The following is a 24,308-nucleotide window of genomic DNA, read 5'->3' on the forward strand; positions in this document are numbered from 1 at the left end:
GGGGAAGCTGAGAGGAGCTGTCAGTCAGACAGCATTGTAGCATCACTTTTACAAAACGTCCAACCAACTCATCTGTACAACTCCCTTTATGTGCTTTGTCTTTCTTTAGAGAAGGGTGACCCTTCATTTCATTCCCACTTGTATGAGGCTAGTTCAGACATTTCTTGGGAAATGAAATTAAAATATAGTATTTGGATATACCAAACAGAAATACACACATTTTTGAGATCTTCAACTAGTGCGTGAAAATGCACGTTATAACAATCTGCATAGATTTTAAAAATATGAGCACTAAAATAAATGTATGCTTTATTTCCATTCTCTGCAAACTTTAAGTATTCTGATACTCTTGACAGACCGGGCCAGTCATGCGCTCTGAGGTTGGGAATACAACATGAGCTTGGGAATGCAAAGGTAAGACAAGAGCATCTGTTCTCAAAGTGATCAGCTCCTTTGAAGTGAGACAGGCAGCTAAACAAAGAGTCATAATCTTTGTCAAGATAGGAAATATTTACACTAAGAACCACCAAAGGCCAGGCACAGTATCACAGACACAATGATGCTTGAGCCAAATCTGTAAGAAGGGGAAAATTTAGCTCTGGATAAACTGTGGAATGGACTGTTGTAGAAGAGGACAATCTCTATAGAAACTCAAAATGATGGGACATTGCGAATCATTTCAGGACTCATGAGTGAAAGCGTATAGTGTGCCTGGGGATATTGTAACTCCATGTCTTTGTTTAATTTTTTTATTAGAAAAGCTGATGTATAGAAAGGATGAAAGACAGAAGAAAGATTTCTGTCCATCGATTCTCTCACCATGTAGCCCGCAACAGCCAGAGCTGAGCCAATCCAAAGCCAAGAGTCCAGAGCATCTTCCAGATTTCCCACATGGGTGCAGGGTCCCAGGGCTTTGGGCCATCCTCAACTGAATTCCCTGGCCACAAGCAGGGAGCTGGTTGGGAAACAGGGCTGCTGGGATTAGAACTGGTGCCCATATGGGATCCCAGTGCCTGCAAAGTGAGGGAATTTAGCCACTAGGCTACTGTGCCAGGCCCTTAATGTCTTGATTGGTTGTGCAGAACATAAGAAACTTGTGGAGTGAGACATTGGCATGGTGGGTTTCTTCTGAGAGTTGAGAGAGAGAGAATCAGTTCTGTGCTCCCCATAAGGAATCATTGGATATACTGCTGAGTTTGGTACTCCTTCTTAAATTTGTGTGTCACTGCCACCCCTACATTGAACCTCACTGTCTGCACATATGTGGATCGGAACCTCCTATCTCTATAAGGGCCTTATCCACTTACTTCCAGAAAAGTGTGAGGTGGGGGCAGGGGGGCACTAAGGATCTCACATGCTCTTTGGTGGAGAGTTCAATTACCCATGATGCGTGTGGGTAGACAATGGGCTGCATTCGAAGATGGAAGAAGAAATAAGGAAATGGATCAAAGAATCGCAACGGGGTCAATTGATGTCACTGTTTCAATAAAGATATTGACTTTCTAAGAAAAAATAGCCCTAATTCTTATTCCAAACATAGAATTCTAATAGACCTATCTTAAGATACAGATCAACAAAGAGAAGGAAATGATTTTGTAAGATTTAGTTATGGGAGTAGGTAGCAGGAAGGGACAGACCAAGACAGATATCGCCCCTCTGCTCTTGACTCCCAGAAAGAATAGCAACAGCTAGAGTTGAGCCAACCCAAAGCCAGGAGCCAGGAATTCCACCTGGGCCTCCTGTGTTCGTGGAAGGGACCTAAGACCTTGGGCCACCTGCTGCTGCCCTTTCGGCTGCATTACCAGAGATGTGGGTCAGGAATGAGCAAAATGAAACTCAAATTGGCACCTGGATATGGGATGTTGGAATGGCAAACATACATAGGGCTAAAATGCCAGCTCCTTGGAAGAAAAAATAAACGTTTTTCTTTATAGTAATATTATAAACTAGACAGGAATGCGAGAAGTGCAGTGCCTACTAAATTAAATTACTTTGAGCAATTAAGCTATAACTGACATGGATTCTGAAGCTCAACATTATATTTCTATTACTTTCAACGTAATTACACATATTCTGAAGCCTAAACCAAGATACTTAGCAGTTATTCTAGAGAACTCTTCTCCTTTAACCTCTACTCTTACTCCTCCTTGGTAGCCTCCTCCTGACTTGACTCAGCCCACCATTGATGTTTAATTTCTGTGACTCCAGCAGGTGCAGTCTATAGCCTTCAATGCATTTTCTTGAAATACCAGGAGACAGTTGTATTTCCACCCCTCTATCTTACACAAGACTTGCTAGCTGAAAGTATCAATCTTGGCATGATCATTTTGCCTAGAGACAAATTACTTCAACATAACGCCCGTAGTCCATTATCGGTGACTTGTTTGAGTCCCAGCTATGGATCTATCTGGTTCCAGCTTTCTGCTTATGCACACTCTTGAAGCAGCAGGTGCTGCAATAACTGGTTCTGTCTCTGACACCTGAATGGGAGACACAGATTGAATCTGTAGCTCCCAATTTTCGTGCACATTCAACTGTTGTGGGCACCTGAGAAATAAATCATTGGACTAGAATCATCGGGTAGAATTTCTTGTTCTCCTTTTGAACAACCCATCCCTGTATCCATAAGTGAACAGTCCTTGCTCTGCTTTGTCATCGACTCTTCTGGCTGATTCTTGGCTTGTTGACTTCTGAATCGTAGATTTCCTTGCTTCTTTGACTCTTGCTTGTAAATCCAGTGCCACCCTGTTCTTTACACTACCTTAAACTTCCTGTATTCCCTTCCCCCAAACCACTGGCTAGTCTCTGACTCTGCCAACAAAATCTTTGACAGCATTTTCAGTCTGATTTCAGCCTTGTTTATTATACATCTTTTTTTTTCCAGTAGTTCATGGAATTTTATCCTGGGGTATTATTTTCCCACTATGGATCCAACCATCAGTTAAAATAAAATACATTTGCACGGCACCCTTATCAACAAAATCAACCCCGACATTTTCTGATTCATTGCAATCTAATTACAGACAAACATTGCCATGTAATATCTATACAACTTCTTCAGGAACTACCCCAAAGATTCCAACCCAATCTTCCCTCACTGGAAGTACACAACCGAGACATCACCATGGTGAACAACATCACACAACACACAAGCACAATATCTGGGCATATTCTTACTCCGAAGTTGTAGTCCCCAAGACCTTAGTTCTGTTACATTTTCTATTTTACCATTCCACTTTCATGATCGAATATACTTCACTTCTCAGCTGGCTACTGCAATGGCTTTTAAACAGATTTTTGAATTGCATATTTCTTATGTTTAAAAAGAGATTAATTTTTCCCTGAGGATCTTAGAATGACATCGAAGGTCTCCTTCCTCAGGTGCAGCCGCTGTGTGACATGGTTTTTGTAGTTCCTGTGAGTTATACACCCGTTGAGGCTTTGTGATGAAGGGGAAGTTTGCTTCTTCAGGAAAAGGTGTGTTTTTCAAGCACACAGCTCACATGCTTTGTTGATAGCAGCACTTAAGGGCAGTCCGAATTTGCCCAGAAAGTCCATCACCCAGGCTACCTCTGTCCACATTATTCTCCAACAAGCCATAGTATTTGCTATTTCCCTGAATGCCATGTGGTCTCTTGCTTTGTGATGCTATGTCACACATTCTTTGAGTTTCCCCTTCAGGTGGAAATGGAGCAAAATACACTTAACTTCTAAATTTATCCAAAGATTACCTCTAGCTCAGCCTTTCCTTCCTCCCCTCCCCCCCCCCGCAATTAGGAATCTGGGTTATCTTTCTGCTTTATGATTCTATTATCCAAGACTTCTAACAAAAGGTTATTTACTGAATCAGGGTAATGAATCTACTTAAAGATTATGGAAACTTGGAGTCAAAAGGAAGTGAGTGTGGATACATTATAAAACTGGCTACATTTCATAAACAGTAGTGGCTGACCGAGGTACTCAGAACTACCCTGAGTATAAGGAGTGAGAAAAGTCTTTGGACAAACTAGAATCATTTCGAGTCACATTCCAGAGGCTGCATCTTGGATTGGGGGTAAGATCACAGTGAATTTTGTGTATCCAATATTTAGAGGTGCAAGAGATGAGTCAAAATTCTCATTCTGGACCACATTTCTTACACTGCTTCTAGATGATGATTTAGACTGCGGTTCAACCGAAAGACTCTTTATAAAACTGTATTACTTACAAGAAATCTACACTTGGGAATTATTTTCCGAATCATAATTATATTTTTATTAGAAAGCTTCCTTAAAAGCTCCTTATCATAGGCCATATCTATGTTACAGTACATACTGTTATTAACCTAGTATCAGATAATTATTCTAGAATAGCCACAATAAAAACAAAATGAAGCAAATCATAGATCCACAGGCCGCTTTAGAACTGAAGGAATGGTTAGATGGCCAGTTCGCTTGCCATTGGGGCACGGAGACTGCAGGCTGGAGAATATGAAAGACAGGGTGGCTTTCACAAGCAGGGTTTGCCATAGAGCCGCTGCTTGAAAGGCACAGAACTTCAATAACCACAGGCATTCTTTTGTTGTTCACTAACTTAATCCATTGCTGCATAATCCACATACAGCTGCAGCTAAACCTACCCTGATGATGGTTGAAGCTTTTCATAGCTTCAGCATAGAAGCAAGCACTAAAAAGAGTAATGTAACTGTTCTATTTGACATGCACAGCTGTTCCCAAAGTCTTGGAAGAAAACATTTTGTGCTTTCAAGACCAAAAGCTCTACGATAAATTTAAATATAAAATAACAATATTGGGACCAGACGATAGCCTAGTGGCTCAAGTCCTTACCTTGAATGCACCAGGATCCCGTATGGGCACTTGTTTGTGTTCTGATGGCCTCACTTCTCGTCCAGCTCCCTGCTTGTGGCCTGAGAAAGGAGTTGAGGATGGCCCAAAGCCTTGGAACTCTGCACCCTCGTGGGAGACCAAGAAGAGGCTCTGGGCTCCTGGCTTCAGATTGGCTCAGCTCCTGCTGTTGCCACCACTTGGGGAGAGAATCAGCCAACAGAAGATCTCCTTCTCTCTCCTCTCTGTATATATGACTTTCCAATAAATATAAATGAATCTTAAAAAAATAAAATTACAATATTGAGAAGGAACGTTTTTAAAACTCTAGTCTTTAAGAAGTAAGAACTCTAGAGAAACAAATTAAAGTGAACAATCTCATTTAAAAGCATTTGTTCTTTTTTTTTAACATTTATTTGTTTTTATTGGATTGGCAGATTTACAGAGAGGAGGAGAGAGAGGGGAAGATCCTCCTTCCGATGGTTCATTCCCCAAGTGGCCACAATGGCTGGGGCTGATTATATCTGAAGCCAGGAGACAGGAGCATCTGGGTCTCCCACATGGGTGCAGGGTCCCAAGGCTTTGGGCCGTCCTCAACTGCTTTCCCAGGCCAGAAGCAGGGATTTGGTTGGGAAGTGGGGCTGCAGGGATTAGAACTGGTGCCCACGTGTGGTTCCAGTGTGTGCAAGGCAAAGATTTAGCCACCAGGCTACTGTACTGGGTCTTTGTTTCACTCCAACATGAAGCCATGGAGAGCCACATCAAAGTGATTAGCAAGGCACAGGAGGTTGTGCTTAGGGTTGATTCTCACCGCTCCGCAGTGGACGCAAGTGTCATGTCTCCACGGCAGATGCACTTCCGGCTGTGAGGAAAGATGGATCTTTACAAGCTGTTCCCACCAAGGCACACGCAACCTCGACCTTCTGTGACAGCTGCAAGAGTTAAGACATACAGCTCCTCAGCCCTCTCCTTCATTTTGCTCTTGAAAATGTCTGGTGATAGGATAGAGTTTGTGAGCTTGAAAGGGTAGAGAAAATGTGTCCACAATTTCATTTGTATGAAGAAAGTATGTGTGTGTGTGTGTGTGTGTGTGTGTGTGTGTGTATCAAAAACTCCTTACTTGCAGGATACCTTCTAGATGAAGGAAAATGATAAATAATATGAAATATTATAAAATAGCTAATAAAACTGTTCTAGTGGGCAATGCCCCCCATCTGCCTGGAGCTTCATCCCCAAGTGGAAGAGGAATGTTACAAAATCGAAGAGGTCAAAAAACACAGCGAGTATTTTCTGGAGAAACACAAACATAATGAAGAAGCACGAGTACTAACCAACCAATGGTGGGCAAGCACACATGTCAATTAAATTGGCTTCAAATTATTGTCTTTCAGATTTTCTACTGTCCCCTGGCTCTCTTCATTCCACCTTCGGTCTACGCAGTACATCTGCAATTCAATCTCCTCTACCAGTTTTGGATCCACACAGAAGTAAGGCTTTATTTTTTTTTTTTAAGTTTATACCTAAATAGCCTGAAGCAATAGCCCTGGAAATCCACTAGCAGCTGATTTATTGTGTAAGAAAAATCTTTGTCTGCTTTCTTTAAAAAGAAACATCTGTTCTTTTTTATTCTTTTTTTTTCCCTGAATATATATTGCAAAGTTTATAAGAAGCAATGAGGCCAGTTGGTCTCAATTAAATAAAAGAATTTTTGAACTAGGAAGTACCAAAACATTTAAGACTATGTTCAATACCCTATCTTCCTGTACTGCAGTTTATTAAACATCATTTACCAAGAGACGTTGAAATTCATTCCCATTTAGAGATAAAAATTGTATACACATAGGGAAGTGTCATGGGAGACTTTCTGCAAACTCCCTGGAAATCGTGTTTGTAGGTATTTTGCAAACGTTCTCTTTGCCTGGAAATCTTGTTTTAATTATGGAGTTGAGAGTGCATGGAAAGGTGTTTGGTCAATTGTTAGGATCTCCCCTCACCCAGAAGTCTGCTCCCATGTAACTCCATGGCTCAGTAACCTCTCAGATTCTCAGACTCCAAGGCTGACTTGCAGATAGATCATTAAGCAACTGATAGTTTTATGCACTATTGTACTGGGCTTGTTGTTAAGCATCCAAAAAGCAGAGAACCAGAACAATTCTGAGCTGTGCATGTGAGACCCCTTTCAAACCTCCCTTTTATGGGAGCCTTTGAAGTTCATGTAGGAAGCAGGTTGACAGATGTTGCAAGAAGTTGGACAATATCACAAATCACGGGCCAAAGCCTGATACAACAGCATGCATTATTTTATTAATCTGCAGTATGTCATGCTACTGATTTGCTTGGGATAAAGAGGCTGTTGCCCTGCGTCTGGACAGATATGGCCTTATGTGACGATCTGTTGTGAAGCATTATTGTGTTTCATGATAGTCGACATGCATCAAACAGTCAGTACTCAGCCATCTGAAGGAGTTGTTGAGGCCAGGTCTAACTCCAGAGGTCAGAGACCAAATTTGTTTAAATCACTGGAGGGAAGCTTTCTGGTGATTTACACGGAGGGGTTAAAGGAGATTTACATTTTTATAGCAGCACTGCCCTGGGTCTTGCCACGTGTGGTTCAGGTGTTAGTCTTCAGGCAGAATAATGGTGCCTAAGTCACTCCTGCCTTTTGCTGTGCTCCACTGTGCCCTGAGCCGAAGTTCCATCTCCTGAAGCCAGAGGAGGCAGGTAGTGAAGCAGATTCCTATTTGACTCACACCACTGGGTGGCTTCATTTATGCATTCAAAAGTGATGTGTTAGTTCCCTGGCTTGGGCAGCACTTCACGCTTTTGAAAGTAACAAGCTTCTTTGAGACATGTGTGGCAAAACCCAATTAAAAGTAAGTTGTTTTTCAGAAAAAAAAAAAATTGAAATCAACAACAACAACAACAAATTCCTTTTTTGGAAAATAACTTTTCTTAAATTATTTTGGCTATTTAAATTTGAAATGCAGAGTAAAGCAGAAACAGAGAGATATCCAACATGAAATAATTCACTCTCCAAATGCCCACACCAATCGTGGCAAGGCCAGGCTGAAGCCAGGGCCTTGGAACCCCATCCGGGTCTTCTAATTTTGACTAACATGGTCAACTTGTACGTTTCTCTGAAAAACAGCACAACTTAGACATACGTGCATGATCGCACACATGCACACACAGGCTAAGCCAGGCACGGCTGGACCTTCCACGTGCTTCTCTTTTCCTTGCATTACAGGACTCCGTTTCCTCTGGCCCAGCTATTTAATCCATCCTGGAGAACTACCATCGCCCTATGCACTATGGGAATTAGAACTGCCAGGAACCTTCTAGAGCATCCTTAGCTTTTAATCATATGTATTTGCCACAGTTGAAGGATGATAGAAAAGAAACACATCTTGAAATTTTCAGTATTATTATCTATGAAGACATTGCTAAGGTTCTCACGATGGTGCATTTTTATTGATTTATCATATGCAGTGTAGTGCCATTTATTTACAAATATCAGCTCTTCAGGAGGGGGATCAAGAGATTGGTAGCATGGCTGCTTCCGGAGACAGGGGGACCTGGAGAAGGGGACTGTGGACAGGAGACTTACACAATTTTAAAGATTATCTTGTCTTACTTTTACTTAATTTCTTCTTTTTTTTTTCTTTTTAAGATTTATTTTTACTGGAAAGCCATTCTTCCACAGAGAAAAATCCTGGTTCACTCTTTAAATACCCAAAATGGCCAGAGCTAAGCCTATCTGAAGCCAGGAGGCAGGAGTGTTTTCTGGGTCTTTCAGATAGGTGTAGAGTCCCAAGATTTGGTCCATCCTCTACTGCTGTCTACAAGCAGGGAACTGGATGGGAAATGGAGCAGCTGGGATATGAACCGTGGTCCACATGAGATCCAAGCAATTGCAATGCGAGGATTTACCCATTGAGCCTTCCCATCACCCAATTTAGAAGTGAAAAAAAAATGTGTAAAATTCTGAAAATGATGTCATTTAACATAGAAATAATATGTTGTATAAAATGTGTTAACCCTATTCAGCACACTATTGAAGGTGGAGAGAAAAGTTGGTACTCCACTCACAGAAATTCTGTATGAGCTGCAATGATGACTGCACTGGCCAAAAGGCCTGATACGTTCCTTAATGGAAGTATGACTTCTAACACCGATTAAAAACCAGGCAAGCCAGGTTTAAGGAGTCATGATTATTCAAACCCGAAGAAGAGCTGATTGTCTCTAAATCAATGAAATTAGGATGAAATTAGGATGCACAGAGGGAAGAAAAACCTAAATCTGCTGTTGGTGGGTTGTCTGTGAGAGGTAAAAACAGGTTGCAAAATAAATTGTAAAATGTATTGAGAGTTTGTTTGCTTTTGAGCTAGTTAGATAAAAAGATACGTCTCTTGGTAACCTCTTTTTCCAAGATGCAAAATATTTGGCTTACAGTGCATTGATACTTAAATTTTATGGCCCCATTTCTGCTTGTTCACTGTTCATTGATCTAAAGTGTCTATAACACCTATTTTGTCAGATATTTTTTGCAGATATAGTAAGAAAGGGTTTTTTTTTAATGCGTGCTTTAGCTTATTAACTATGGAAATACTTGGAAGCATTAGTTGTTCTTCGGAGTTAGTTGAGTTGCTAAAGCACAGGAGTCATAGCAACATTATCTTCAATTTCCCCTAAGTTGCCTATCATGTTGTCTCATTCATATCACATGACATGTGAGTAGAAAATTTGTTGTGAGAGTAAAATAAATTAATTATTGGGTATTGAAGACTTGAAACGCGTGAGTTAGTGAGTTTTATAATGCCAAGCTGAAATTCCTAAGGATGACATTCTACAAATAGTATGAACATCATGGGTAATTTCTTCCTACATCACTATGGTTACATATCTCCAGATAAATCAGGTGCACAATGGGATAAACTGTGTGTTATTATTTATGCAAAAGAGAGGAGAGCGTTGCATGTTTTATATGTTTAGCTGTGCATAGAATTCCTGCGCATGCATTAATCACCATCTGTGTTCCCCTGGGAGGAATGGACGGCGTGGCTGGGAGACGAGAAATAGAGTGTGACATAACCTCCGCTGCTTTCATTCCAATGCAAAGGGGAGTGATTTCTTTGTCGTATTACTTTCCTAATATCGAGTGACACTGGAAGCTTCGCATGCATTTAGCATTTCTCTGTTTGCTGATGATCTAGGTCAAGGATGTTGTCATGAGCTGTCTGTTTAAGGTCTTGGCTTTTTTTTTATTACCTATATTTGTCTAACCGTTCTGTTAAAATTCTTACAAGTTAGCAGTTAGATATTTGTGGTATCAAACATGTCCCAAATATGAAAAGGCTTTTTCATTTTTCTGCCTTGTGATTGGTGATGAAGACAAAATTTGGATGAAATTGATCATCTCTTTCATGGTTAGTTCCCTTTTTGTGAAGTCATTGTCATAAACTCTGAAAACTATTCTTTCAGGATTCCATGTGGAACATTGCAGTCTTAACTTTGAGCTCTGGGTGGTATTGTATTCTTGAGCGAGCTTGTGTGTGTGGCGTTCGGTGGGGAACGAGCTTCGTGGTCATGGTGCGTGTCAGCTCACTTGAGGACCCTTTGCTGGGGAGACCTCCCTTCTCCATTGTATGGCTTGATGCCTCTGTGGAGAACCGACTTGCTGCTCACAGCTGGGCCCGTGATTAGGTTTTGATTCTTCTCTTTTGTTGATACACTTCTTTTCTTTCTTCCCTCCCTCATTGTACAAATTATTGTAGGACTTTGTGGCGTTTGAACAGTAGAAGTTCTATTTCTTTCCTGTAATTTTGTCATTTGTTTCCTTTATGTGCTTTATTACTCTGGCAAGGAAATTTATACAAAATACCAAGAGGCAGTTAGCAAGAGATGCAGGCATCATCTACTGCCTTTTTCTCCCCACTCTTTCCCTCTGGACACATGCTGTGTGTGTACATCTGTACCTGGGCACTCACATACTAATGGCTGTTCTAAGGTTAACTCTACACTCTACCTGGAACTGACATAGAAAAAAGAAACACTTGGCTCTAAATGGGAGCATCGTATTAGTGTATTTTCATTGTGTCCTCCCAACCTTTGCCAGTGTACTTATACAGGATGAATCTTCATGTATTATAAATCACATCTCATTATTCTGGATTTAATCAGCAAAAGTTTCAAATGAATCAATAAAATAGAAGAAGTACGTACACTTCTAAATGCTTCCAAAACTCGACTGCACATCCTTGTAATCAACATTCCATCTACTTCTCTCGGCCTTCATTATGAAGAATCTAGCATTTTCTATGCAGTGAATTCTTACCAACACATTTCTCCAACTTTCCTTGATTTTAAGCTTTCTTTTATTTTTCATCATTTTTTCAAAGTTATGGTTCTGATTATAAATTTTTCAAGGGACATTGTTGTCGCCCTGTTCCAGCAGAAAAGATTTATTCCATTTACATTTTAGTTTCAGATGATTCAGCAGTTAATCTTATCATTACATCTGATATGTTTTTATTTCCCTTCAGACGTTTACAGGATTTTTCTCTTTGAGTTTTGATGTTCCATATGTATTTTCCTTATGTTAATCCCAACTGGGGCTCATGATTGTGCACATCTTGTCATTTAAAATGCTTTGGTTATTACCTGTAGAGAGAAGGATGCAGTTGATTTACTCCATAAATGCTCACAACATGCTGGAGTAGGTCAGACTGGAACCAGGAGCCTGGAATTCCGTCCAGGTCTCCCCCATACGCAGCATCAGCTCAGTTATTGAACCAATGTTTGCTGTCTCCCAGGTTCCCCTTCGTGAAAGATTAGTATCTGCTGCAAACCTGGGACTCAAAGCCATACAGTCTGATACAGAGTTTAGGCATCCCAGCAACCTCTTCTCCACCTGGTCACCTGCCAGCCATTGTTTCTGTTGTTGTTGTTTCTTTTAATCCAATTTGAAGGAGGAAAAAAAAAAACTGGCTGTTATTGCATCAAGTGTTCTTTCTACCCTTTAGCCTTTCTCCTTGCCTCTTGAGGTATCAATGACATACATTCTGAAGTGCATGGTAGTGCATCAAAGAACAAGTATGCTCTTTTAATTTTGATTTCTGTCTTATCTTCAAGTTTATTCGCCCTGCGGGTGCTCTCTCTAATCAGCCATTTAGACCATCCAGTGTCTCTCTCACGTTCAATGTTACAGAGTTCCAGCGTTGCGATTTGTTCCTGTGTGGATAATTCTTGCTTCTCTGCTCTGATTCTGCTTGTCATGCATTCTTTCTTAATCAAAATAATAATTTCTGTTTGCTAATTCTAACATCCCCGAGTTGTCCAGAACTACTTCCGATCTTTTCTTGAGATGATTCGCATGCATCCTGTTCTGTCCACATTTTGTCATTGATTTTTATCATATCAATCTAAATAACAGTAGAAGTGCCACATGCCCTCCTTTCGAGTCTTCTGATTATGTTGATCTTAGTTCTGCTGGCAGTGAAGTAGCTTGCTGTCTTGTTTGGGCACACCTTGTGGAACACGAGTCTCTCTGTCTTGTACCTGTTTACGAGGGGATCTTTATTTTTTTTTCCTAAGATTTATTTATTTCTATTGCAAAGTCAGATACATAGAGAGAGGAGAGGAGACAGGGTGGAAGATGTTCCGTCCCTTGATTCACTCCCCAAGTGACTGCAATGGTTCCCCAAGAGCTGCACTGATCCGAAGCCAGGAGCCAAGAGTCTCTTCCAGGTCTCTCATATGCAGGTGCAGGGTCCCAAGGCTTTGGGCCATCCTCGACTACTTTCCCAGGCCACAAGCAGGGAGCTGGATGGGAAGCGGGGCTTCCAGGAGTAGAACCGGGACCCATATGGGATCCCAGTGTGTTCAAGGTGAAGGCTTCAGCTGCTAGGCTACCATGCCGGGCCCCGGGATCTTTACTCTTAAAAAGGGGGTTGTATTTTTTTTAACGAAATGTCTGCAATGTTTGCAGTGCTGCTCTGGCGTGTGAGGAATTGGACACTCCTCTCTGCTGCTGTCCATCCAAGGCAGTGTTCTAGCGCTTTCCTTTTCAGACCTATCACCAGTTTCCATAGTTCTCTGCCAGGGCTTGCCACTTTCAGAAGTTGATTAGCATTGGAAGGTGTCTAGAATTTCTGGTCACTCTTGTAATTCCTAATGTTCGTCTCTGATATCCAATCTAATTTTTTGTTAGAATTTCTCCCTTTTTTTAGGAGGCCAATGCCTTATCCATTAGGTAACTGAGGCTTCTAGAATTTCTCCTTTTTTAAGAATAAGGTTATGCATCAGGCAGCCATTTGACTGGAAGGTTACTGTGCTGTGCACAAGCACCAAGCACAAAAGTTGTCCCTTTAGTGAGCTGGTAGAGAAGCTATGAGGAGACACAGTGTTCTTAACTAGTCTCAAATCATGACTTACCTAGAGAAATGATAGAATGATATAACTGCAGAGAGAGTCTACACTGTTAGAAAGCTTAAGAATATATACTACTAACAAGCCCTGCAGTAAGACCAAAGACACCAGATGCTTCCAGAAACCAGGAAATGTTGACAGTAGAAAAATGTTACTTTGTGGCAGCAAAAGACATACATTTATACCAATATATGCAAGAATTTAGTGTATCTGACTGTCAAGCTACAACAGAGTTTTTCGATTATTATCTTTTTGTGTCCCAAATTACAGATTTAGCAGAAGTCAGAAAGTATTCGTTCTTCCAACGGAACTGAGTCTACGCAGGAAGCTGTTGTTTCAGAAAGATGCGGTTTTCTTTTTTACAATCTCAGCTCTCCGCAGCTGTTCCTTCGCCCTTTGTCCTACGCGGGGAATGTACTGGGATCACTAAATTAGTCAATAAATCTCTTTCACGAACAAATTAAATATCTGTTTTGCATAGAGCAAGATGACATCTGGGAATGCATTTTTCAACACTTCCCATACTTTGATTATAAACCCTTACAAATGAATGTCATCGGCCCACTATAAATCATCTCAAGTGCCCTTTTACACAAACCTGATTACAAATAAGTGACACGATTGCTATGATCCAAACCGTAGTTTTCTTTGTGCCCTCTGGAGTTCAACTGCCTGAGTTCAAATCCTGACTCCTATTTTTTTTTAACTATTGTTATGAACTTGAGCAAATGTTTTTACCTTCATGTGCCTCAATTTTGTAGAGACACGAAATGAGGTAACACCCCATTGCATCGTTATCTTGATTACTTAGTCTGATAATCAGAACGGTATCATTATTATTAGCATCATCATCATTATTGAAAGGGCAAGTTACAGAGAGAGAGGGAGAGAGAGACCGTCCACTGGTTCACTTCCCAAATGGCCAGAGCAGTAGGGACTAGGCCAGGGATCGCCAAGAGGCAGGATGTTCTACGTCTTCTGTGTCTTCCTTGTGTCTTCCGCTGCTTCCCCAGGTACATTAGTGAGGAGCTGGATAACAAGTGGAGCAGTGGGACTCTATCCTCCTCATGTGGAAGGTGGCATCATAGGCAGCAGCTTCCCTCACTATTGCCATTAAAGAGTGTTTGAACCACAAAAGTGCAGAAAATAATCCCTTTAATATTATGTACTTATATCTGCAGTTTTTGAAACATAGATATCTATTTTATCGTATTTCACTTGTGTGATTGCTTATGTATATCTTTTTTAAAAATTTTTGAAGATTTATTTTTATTATTTTTTATTGGAAAGGCGGATATACAGAGAAGAGAGACAGAGAGAAAGATCTTCCGTCAGATGATTCACTCCCCAAGTGAGCGCAACGGCCGATGCTATGCCGATCCAAAGCCAGGAACCTCTTACGGGTCTCCCACGCGGGTGCAGGGTTCCAAAGCTTTGGGCCATCCTTGGCTGCTTTCCTGGGCCACAGGCAGGGAGCTGGAAGGGAAGCGGGGCTGCCGGGATAGAACCAGTGCCCATATGGGATCCCAGGCGTGCAAGGCGAGGACCTTAACCACTGCGCCACCGTGCCGGGCCCGCTTATGTATATCTTGTTGCTACAATTTTGCTAAAGCCCACATTTAATTTAATAGAAAAGAATTATATTAAGTACAGTAAAGAATTAAAGGATGGAAACATGAAATACAATAGTCTAGATAAAGTAGCTTACTTAGATGGATATATAGAAAAGATCTGGCCTTTTGGAGATAGCACAGCTGCCATAGGTCCACATTCCTTTTATTACTGGGAAATTTGATGAATCTGTTTTTACTTTTTAAGAATGGTTAATTTATGTTTTTAATTTATGTATTTATTTTGTTGCCTTTCAGGAAGCATCTTAAGTATTTTAACATCGTTACATCCTCTTAACTGTGCTCTGCAGTCATTCACTTGTCCTAGGTCCCAGGTCCCAGGACTAGCGAATGTCGAACAGGAAATTTGCGCTAAGGACTCAATTGCCAAAATATTGAATTTCACTGATTATATTACGCAACTTCTCTCTATTTTTCATTTTTAATTATAATTTAGATTGAAATATAAGGTAAAAAAGGTTAAAATAAACACTCAACTCCCAATAGTTTGCATCTCTGTAGCCCAACTAAACTTCTACAGGTCATGGAGAGCTGGTGTAAGCTCAAAGTTAGTTCTGTGGAGGATTTCATGCTGAATGTTCAAATATGAGAACATGCAGCAGGGAACTGCTCCAGCCAACTAAGCTTCCAAAAGTCAGAATCTTTCCCTCCAGTAAACTCTGGAAGCAGATACCATCGCTCTGGATACAGACTATCCTTAGTCTGCAGTTTATAAAAAAGCTAACAGTAGCTGGTATCAGAGTGTTACAACTTCTCTTCTAGTGACACAGTTGTCAGGTCACACCACGCTGTGCTATGGTGGAATACAGTGAAGCTCAAGAGAATCATCCGATGGAGTGACATGTTCAAGAATGTTGGTTAAGACAGAGTTCAGTGGTACTCTTGGTAGTTCTACTAAACAATTCTGTGGCCCTCACCACATCTGCTCCCCAGTCTTAAAAGCTAGCCTATGTTTAGAGGCCAGTTCTCTTGAAAATGAGTTGACAACATTTAGTTGGTGATGGAGTGAAGAATAAATGTTCATAGTTCCTACTTTGCCATTCTGTACATTGTCTTTTAAAAAGTTTATTTTCATTTAATTGAAAGGCGCAAGAAAGGAAAGAGAGAGAGAAGCGAGGAGAAGAGGTATTATATCTGTTGGTTCATTCCTCAAGCACCCACAACAGCCTGGATTGGGCTATGCAAAAATCAGCAACCAGCAATTCTATCTGGGACACTTACTTGGCAAAATAACTCAGGTAGTTGAGCTGGTATCTCATGCCTCCCGGGATGCACATTGGCAGGAAGTTGAACAGGAAATGGAGACCCAATCCCGTGCGCTGAAATCTGGAAATGTCCCAAATTATTGGCTTAACCCACTGCACCACCATACTGAACCCTACCGTATGCATTCTCTGGAACCTAACTCAAGTTTCTGGTTTCCTATAAAGTTTCTCCCTTTGAAGATTATTTCCCTCTTCAATTCGGATTATGAGTCAATCACCATGTCCAACAGCAGCTATATTTATATAATCTAATCATTCTATAGCCTGATTGTTTGCATTCACAGGAAGAGAACGCAAGCACAGGAGCTTGAACAACCTAATGACATGGCTGTTTCACAGCAGGTCTGTGACTTTAAGTTTGATTAAGAGCACTCCCCTTTCCTCCTCTGGAATCCAACGCCACTGATTTTCCTTAGTCAGAGAGTCTCAGTCCAGGTTACAACAAGCCTGATGCATTCCTATTTTTCTGACATAATGGCTAGCAGTGCATCCTATTGTCTTAAAAGTTAAGCTCAGCATTCCACGGATTCTTCAGTTTGGAAGAGCTGGACGTCTGATGATCAAATAAGGAAGTGTGTGTAAGACGCTTAGTATGATGATGGAGCTGCATAGAACCTGGGCTGTGAAGAACTCTCAGAATCTTGAGATTTGCAGTTTTTCACTTCCACAGTTCGTTGAACCCCTTTAGCCTTTCCATTTTTATGATTATTTCTAATTTTTGTCCCTTCATCAGTCCATGAATGCTTATACAGAAGTTTTTTTCTCTTTCTACAAGTATTGGTATTTTTTTTCTTCTATACAATTCCAAAAAACTGTGCCTATCATTTCAAAACTCAAGTAATATTAGAGTGTACTTAGCATGAGGATTGTTGCCTACATGAAACAAAGGTTAAAAATTAATTCATGTAAATAAATGCAATGGAAACAGTTCAATGGGCTAATTATCTCCCCGTAAGTGCTGGCATGCCAGCACCATACAGGTGCTGGCCCATGTCCTGAATGCTCCATTTCTGATGTCTGCTTATGGCCTGGGAAAGCCATGGAGGATGGCCCAAAGCCTTGGAGTCCAGTACTCAACTCACATGAGAGATCTGGAAGAAGCTCCTGACTGCTGGCTTTTGAATTGCTCAGTTCTAGCTGGTACAGCCTTTTAGGGAAAGAAGGAGTGGATGCAGGATCTTTCTCTGTTCTTGAAGAAAATCTCACACTGCTGTTTTCTCCTAAACAGACCAAATACTTCTGCCCTCAGGTGATGCCCTTCCCAAGCGTTCTTCTCAATGGGACTCAATTATCCAGAATGTCTTCTCCACATATTTCAGTGTGTATTTCTATTTCTACAATGGTAGTTGTAGATCTACAGCAGAAGTTCTACTGAGGGACTCAAATGAGTTAGCACAGTAGTTCCTGAATATGGATGTCATACAGTTAAAAATAATGAAGATTAATTTTTATGTCACTCCCTCGTATTTGTTATTGAACTCTCTCATTTGTATCTTGATTCCTTGACAAAAAATTATCTCAGCTATGAGTGTACATACACTAGACTATTTTAATAACTATAATTAGTATTGATAATTATGATAAATATCAAATATTAATGATTAAGTATGAATGACTATATTATATGTGCCTGTACACACATTTATATCTGGAATACATCATAACTTTCCCAAAGGAAATTCCTCTCCCAAGAAGTAGGGTCATCATCAGCTACCTTTTGCAATTTTATGGAAATTAAGGCAAGAAGCAGATTATTTTTCAAAATATATGCTTTTGGAAATATTTACTTCAACCTAAGTTGAATTTCATGCTTTTTTTTTTTAGATAGCATTAAATACCTGTGCCTTGAGGACCTAGTGTGAAAGTATTTTTTCTTGAGGTAAATTGAGGAATTTCAATACATTCTCATTGTTCTTAAATCTCTTTTGCTTTTTTTCTGACTTTCTCACTCCATTTCTTTTTCATTGTTGGAACAGTTCTCCTCCAGAGTTTCATTTACTTCAATGTTTTCATTTTATCTCTGAGTGATTGCCACAGCACTAATGCCAAGTTTCTCTATGAGTTGAACAGGCTATGTTTCCAGTGTCTTACACAAATAAAATATTCCTAGGAATATTTGACAACACATTGAATCTACATATCTGAACACAGACCAGTATGACATCTGCTACCTGAAGCCCATCACCTTTCTTTGCTTGCATGTCTCTATAAAATCCGTACTTGTTGTCACCTTGGCTCCTTCATTGGTCTTCCCTTCCACCCTCAATGTAAGTCGTAGAGTTCAAGTTCTGTCCATTACTGGTCTTTTCTTCTATTCTAAGAGGACTGTTTTCGGGTAACCCACCCTCTTCTGTTATTCCAGTGTAGAGCTGATGTGTATTCAAATGTAGTATGTATTTTTATGTGTGTGTATTCATGTATATGAGCAAGAGAGAAGCGAAGATGCCGCTTGAATCTGATCTGAATTGATACTCCCTGCTACTAACGTTTTGACGATTACGATCTTTGTAAGAACGTGTTGTGGTGTGGGGATTCTTTCTCAGTGGCAGGAGAGGAGGTGGGGGTGATAATTAAATAAAGTGTTGAGAATGTAATTGACATTCAGCTTCTTATGATCATCTGTGGACTGTCTGGATACTGTTAGATTTCCATTAAAATGTCTGCAGCCAAGTGTTGTTGTGTGCAATCTGACACAACAGAAGAGGGAGTATTTTACTGACAACTCGGTTGCGTAATGGAATGGATCAGGTTACCCGTTTTGGAACCAGTGCTCTGGCAGTGCTAAGACACTGTTTGCAGTGCCAACACAACCTGAGGATGCCAGTTCAAGTCATACTTGCCCTGTTTCCCATCCAGCTCTCTGATAATGCAGTTGATAAAGCAGAGTGAGATGGCTCACATGTTTAGGCCCCTGAATCCATGTGAGAGTTGGGCTGAAGGTCCTGGCTCTAGACTTTGGCCTGGCACACCTCTGACCATTGTGACCATTTAGACAGTAAGCCAGTGGACAGAAGATCCTCTCTCTAATCTGCCTTTCAAATAAATAAATAATTCCTAATTTTTTTTAAAGTATACCTTTGTAATCAAATAGAATTAATCCTCTCTTAGCTCCATTAGAACTCCACCTTAATCATTGTGTTCACAGAAGCCAAAATAGTACCTGCTCAAGAAATGTTTAAAATCAGTGGATATGAACATACTCCTCCTTCAGGTCTGTGACTTAGTTTCCTAATGTTTTAGATAAAGACATTCATAGTCAGAATAAGAAAGCTTTGTGAAAATTAACAAAATAACAGATAAAGTTCATAGTTGGGATCAAATTGTAACAATAAAAAAATATTAGTAATAATGAAGTAGTAGCAATAACAGATGGTGATGACAATGAAAAAGCCAATTAACTGTATATCAAAATGGGTACACTAAGTTAGAGCTGGAATAGAAGTGCAAATTGTGTAGGCTGCCTGGATGCAGCACAATGATATGCATGTCACTTAGGTCTACAATTGTCTCCTTTAAGAACCCCTAAATCTGACATTGTGGGGAGCACAAAAATTCACATTCTTGTCTCATAGAGAGATGAGAGTGAATCCTGGTGAGATGGATTTTGAGCACCATATACCTGGAAACTGACAATAATATTCTGAAGGGCTGAGGGGGTGTTTTCATCCTCTCTGCCCAATGTGTGGGACTTCGATGGCCCTGGGGAGGCAACTTTTAAATGAATGAACTGACTGTAGGGACAATTCATTTGCTGTGGTGTGAGTGTGTATTGGACAAGTGTAAAGGGGAGACATCAACAACAACAACAACAAAAACTTACAGCAGAAACTGGGTCAGAAAGGATGCACAAACACCCCAAAAGTTCCAGAAGGGACAAATGGTCAAGGCGGCACTGGAACAAATGGCTGGGCTTTCGGAGGGACTTCAGGCAAATGGTCATGATCGTGTACATGCACTTAGGATATCAGGATCCTTGTGAAATCAAATGTGCTTTCTGAGAAGTTATTCAACAAAAACTTATTTTAAAAGATCCACAACTCAAAATATACTTAATGAACCTCCAAATCAGTAATGGAAAACGATATAGAGCTCTGGCATTGGAGGATGGAGGTTGAAATTGGCGTTTGTATTTTTTCTTGAAAAAAGATTATCTCATGTTCCGATAACGACAGACATATGGTTGGTGACCCATGAGCATGGGTCTCCCTCAATTTGAAAATCTGGTCACACGGGTAGTCACAATAAAGTGAGATTTTGAATGAGTTCAAAGCATGGAACATGTTTGCTAGGATTCTGGGGTTGGCTTCTGGACATGAACTACTTACTTCTCAGATTAAAGATGTCTGTTTTGAACATAGAGTGGCAATTTGCTTTGAGTATTGTATCTTTTCTCTGGTTGTCCAAATTGCTGAAAATACAATGATGGTGTCAGAACAATGTTTTGTGCTTACAAATATGTTTCTAGTTTTCCTTTTAGCCATTGAATTGGTGTTGTTTTGAAAAGCCACTTGGGACCCAGCTCCCTTTAAAGGGACACGTTTAACACTTACTGTTATTCATCTCTCCAAAGTGAAACTCCGAAAATGTTATTCAAAATGTATGCTGAAACACATTCAAATGAAATGCTGGGTTGACCAGACTTTGTCCTCTTGTTTGAGGGATCATATAATCCTGTGTGACAAGAATGAGCCTTCAAGATAATTTATTACAAAACCAGTCCTTCAACACTGTTGTTTATTGTATAAACATCGCCTGCCCCCATTCTTGGTTAAAACGAAGCCTTTAACTCTTCAACCTTAAGGAACAGATTCATCAGAAATTTACTCCCTATGAAGGCCTTTATGATCCCCACAGTCCGGATTCCTCCAGATTGTTTTATTTCCAAACTATAAATATTGTTTTTTCACTCCTTAGTGTGGAAATTCAGCTACCTCCACATTACATGCTTACTGAAGTAGAAAACGGCCTAATCAGATAGGAAAACATTTGGCTGTGAATAAATCAGCATTTGTCGAGTGTTTCAAAGTGTGAAACGAGGCAGGCAAGCACATATCCTAAGAGCTCTGCTTTGGCCCGCCTCCCTGTAGAGAAATCCAGGCCTAATACGGCCGCCATTGCCATCTGTATAAATACTTGAGTATGTGTTGTCTGGAATTAACACAGCAGAACTAGTGGGAGATGTAATTAGGATTTTATTTTTATATTTCATCACCAGATGCTCTGCAATATACAATTTTCCACAGTATTCAGATTGATTTAGCTTCTTAACAAGGAAAATAATGCGAAAGAAAAAGCATTAGTTTACAATGAAGAGGGAAATTCTGAATATATCAACTTATGGCATATATGGATTTTATGATTTTTCTAAAATTCTAAGCAATATTTGTTCTAAATTTTACTAATAAAATCCTAGACATATATATTCCCCAACAAAGAAAAATTTTACATTATCTATCCTTAAATTTAAAGAGAGCTAAACCACCAGATCCTATTGTTCCACTCTGTGGCATTTCAAAAGATCCTAGCACATTTTTTTTTTTTGCACCCAGTAAATACCTATTGAATAGACTACACCCATGCAAATTATTTTGAAGTCCACATGATTCATTGAAGAAGGTATGAGCCTGGGAGAATTTTCTAAAGCACTGTACAGGAGTAGACAACATGAACACTTGTAAAACTTCACTATAAGGAGCTAAAGGAAAACCACTTTATCACAGCGCATTTCAGCTTCATCTTGAAAAATATAAGTAGGTCTTAGAGTGGATTGCTTTACTTTTTTGAGGAATCTATATTTTTTACAAAATAATTGTATCATTTTACATTTTTAACAGTAGTGTATAAGTATTGCTTGTTCTTCACAATCATAAATAATTTTAAAGTGAAAAAAATTTTTTTCTCCAAATTGGCATACACATAGATAGAGGAATAACGGAACAAAAAGGAAAAATGAGCGAGTAAGGCGAGGAAGGATAGGAGAAAAGTAGAGTAAAGAATCTTCTTTGTACAGAAAAAAAAATTGATTAGACTATTACTATTAGTCCATCTAATATTAGTTTAGGTTTCAGCTGACTCTTCAAAATTTTACCTCCGGACTGTTGCTACTTTGTTTATAAAATTATTTATATAAGGTAGCAAATTTCATGTATTTCATGTCTGCAATTTCAGGAACATAAAGATGTCTAACATAAAACTTACAAAATTTTAAGTAATGAAGTAGAAGACACACACCAATTGGATGAATTAATATCATCAAGATGTTCGTATTACACAAACCAATTCCAGAGTTGACATTTACCAAAAGTACTCCAAATATATCTTCCATGGTTAAATCTAACGTGACGGTGATTTTTTTTTAATCAAATGATAATTTTACTGTGGCCTGGCTTAGTATTTCCCTTCAACATTGCCTACAATGCAAGAAAAACCCAGGAAGACGTGAACATCACCCATCGGATGTAATCCTACCAAGTGAAGTCTTGAGTTTTGCAATCAATGTTGTCATGCAGACCAAGGTTCCTGTGAGTTCAAGTGCTTACTTTCATGCAACTTTAATTTCGACTCCCCTACAATGCTCCTGTCCCTCAGCATTCATCGTAGTGGTTTTTAAAGTAAAGATTGTCCTGTAGCACAGGCTGCTTAGTACATGTTTTCCCTATTATGATTTTTTTCCACCCAGACAGGATGCATAAATGTTGCTAAGCGGCTCTTATTTGGAAATAATTTTACAATTAACTTTAAGCTCATGTCCTTTTTTTGTTCTGAAAAGAAAGTGGTTATATTCATGTGGCTTTTTAATAAAATCTATTCAGTATTTTCAGTGTCCACATGCAGATGAATAACTGAGAAAGAGACATATTTGTGACATCCCCAACATCTTTCTAGAATGAAGAATTATTAAATTAGTACATTGATATACCCTGTTCTGTATTTCAGTAGCCATAGTGAAGTAAGAAGAGACCATTTTCCTATTAATGGTAATGAAATAATTGGCCTTGGACTAAATATTTTTTGTTGAAAACAATGCTTGTTCTCTATCTTGATGATCAATTAATTACTTCCGTACACTCAATAAATTTATAAAAATCTAACCCATCAGTATTTTCTCATCAATCGTCTTTGAAAATCATTGAGTTGTAAAATTAGACTGAATTTATTGAATAAGAAATAATTTCAACATTATTTACATTAATGCTTTCTGTCATCCAACAAACAAGGGAACACTTCATTTAAATAACATGCATTTCTAGAAATAATCTTTTCTAGTCTCATGCTTAGCAGAAAATTCTTGAGCACTATATGTTGTGGGAAAATTGGAATTGGTGGCTAATTAATTATTTTTTGTAGGTAATTAGTTCCTCTATTTCCACAATGATTTCTTCCAAATTGCTCACCTAGATACAATGGGAATTTAATTCTGTTATGTCTCTAATTGATTCATTTCAGAATGTAGTTCAAGAAAAGTCATAATTGTCAAAAGAAATTTCAGCATCATAGAGTGATTTGGGATTTGCCTTTTCCATCTCTGGCTTGGTTTATTAAAATGAAGTCTGTACAAAACTATTCTCAAAGGCTGTAAAGATAGGTCAAGGTGTTCTGATGGAGCTTGCTAGAGTTCATCCAATCTTGCAGCTCTCTCTCTGACGTTTTCTTCTTTCTATATTGCTTCTTTTTTTGTTTACAATCTGTTTACTTCAATCCCCTCAGCATAGCTCATCAAAGCTCATACTGGAATGGGTTTCCCCACGTCCAACTCTCAGGCATTCAATAACACGTTTTCCTCTGACGACCTTGCTAGCTCCCTGAGACTCCCCTTCCTCTAACCAGCTATTAGTAGATGGAAATCAGGCACTGCTCTCCTTTACTGTTAAGGCAGGATACACACAGTCATATCCATCCTCTTAAAGCAGAATTCCTCAGCTCTGGGACTGTTGACATTTTGGGCCAGGCGATTGCCATTTTGGAGTGTCCCCTGTTCAGTGTACTAAGCCTACTCTTTCCTGGGATGTCAATAACATTTCCTCCACTTATTGTCAAATATCGCCTGCAGGAGGGGTGCCCACATCACCTGCTTTTAAAAGGGCCACTGCTACACAGGAGTGAGAGTGTGCCAGCAGTAAGACCATCCATATGCTAATCGTTTGGTAGAATACTTAGTTTGT

General features: G+C 39.6%; 1 protein-coding gene across 1 annotated transcript in view; it reads left to right on the forward strand.

Annotated features, from left to right (window-relative positions):
- Positions 1–24,308, forward strand: part of AGMO (alkylglycerol monooxygenase) — a 292,645-nt gene that overhangs the window by 111,302 nt on the left and 157,035 nt on the right. The window contains exon 5 of the mRNA XM_040964982.1: positions 6,215–6,310. Within this exon, the coding sequence (XP_040820916.1) occupies positions 6,215–6,310 (96 nt within the window). The remainder of the gene's footprint in view (positions 1–6,214; positions 6,311–24,308) is intronic.

Source organism: Ochotona curzoniae, unplaced genomic scaffold (genome assembly GCF_017591425.1).
Source record: "Ochotona curzoniae isolate NIBS_2020 unplaced genomic scaffold, NIBS_Ocur_1.0 scaffold_3835, whole genome shotgun sequence".
Lineage (NCBI taxonomy): Eukaryota > Metazoa > Chordata > Mammalia > Lagomorpha > Ochotonidae > Ochotona > Ochotona curzoniae.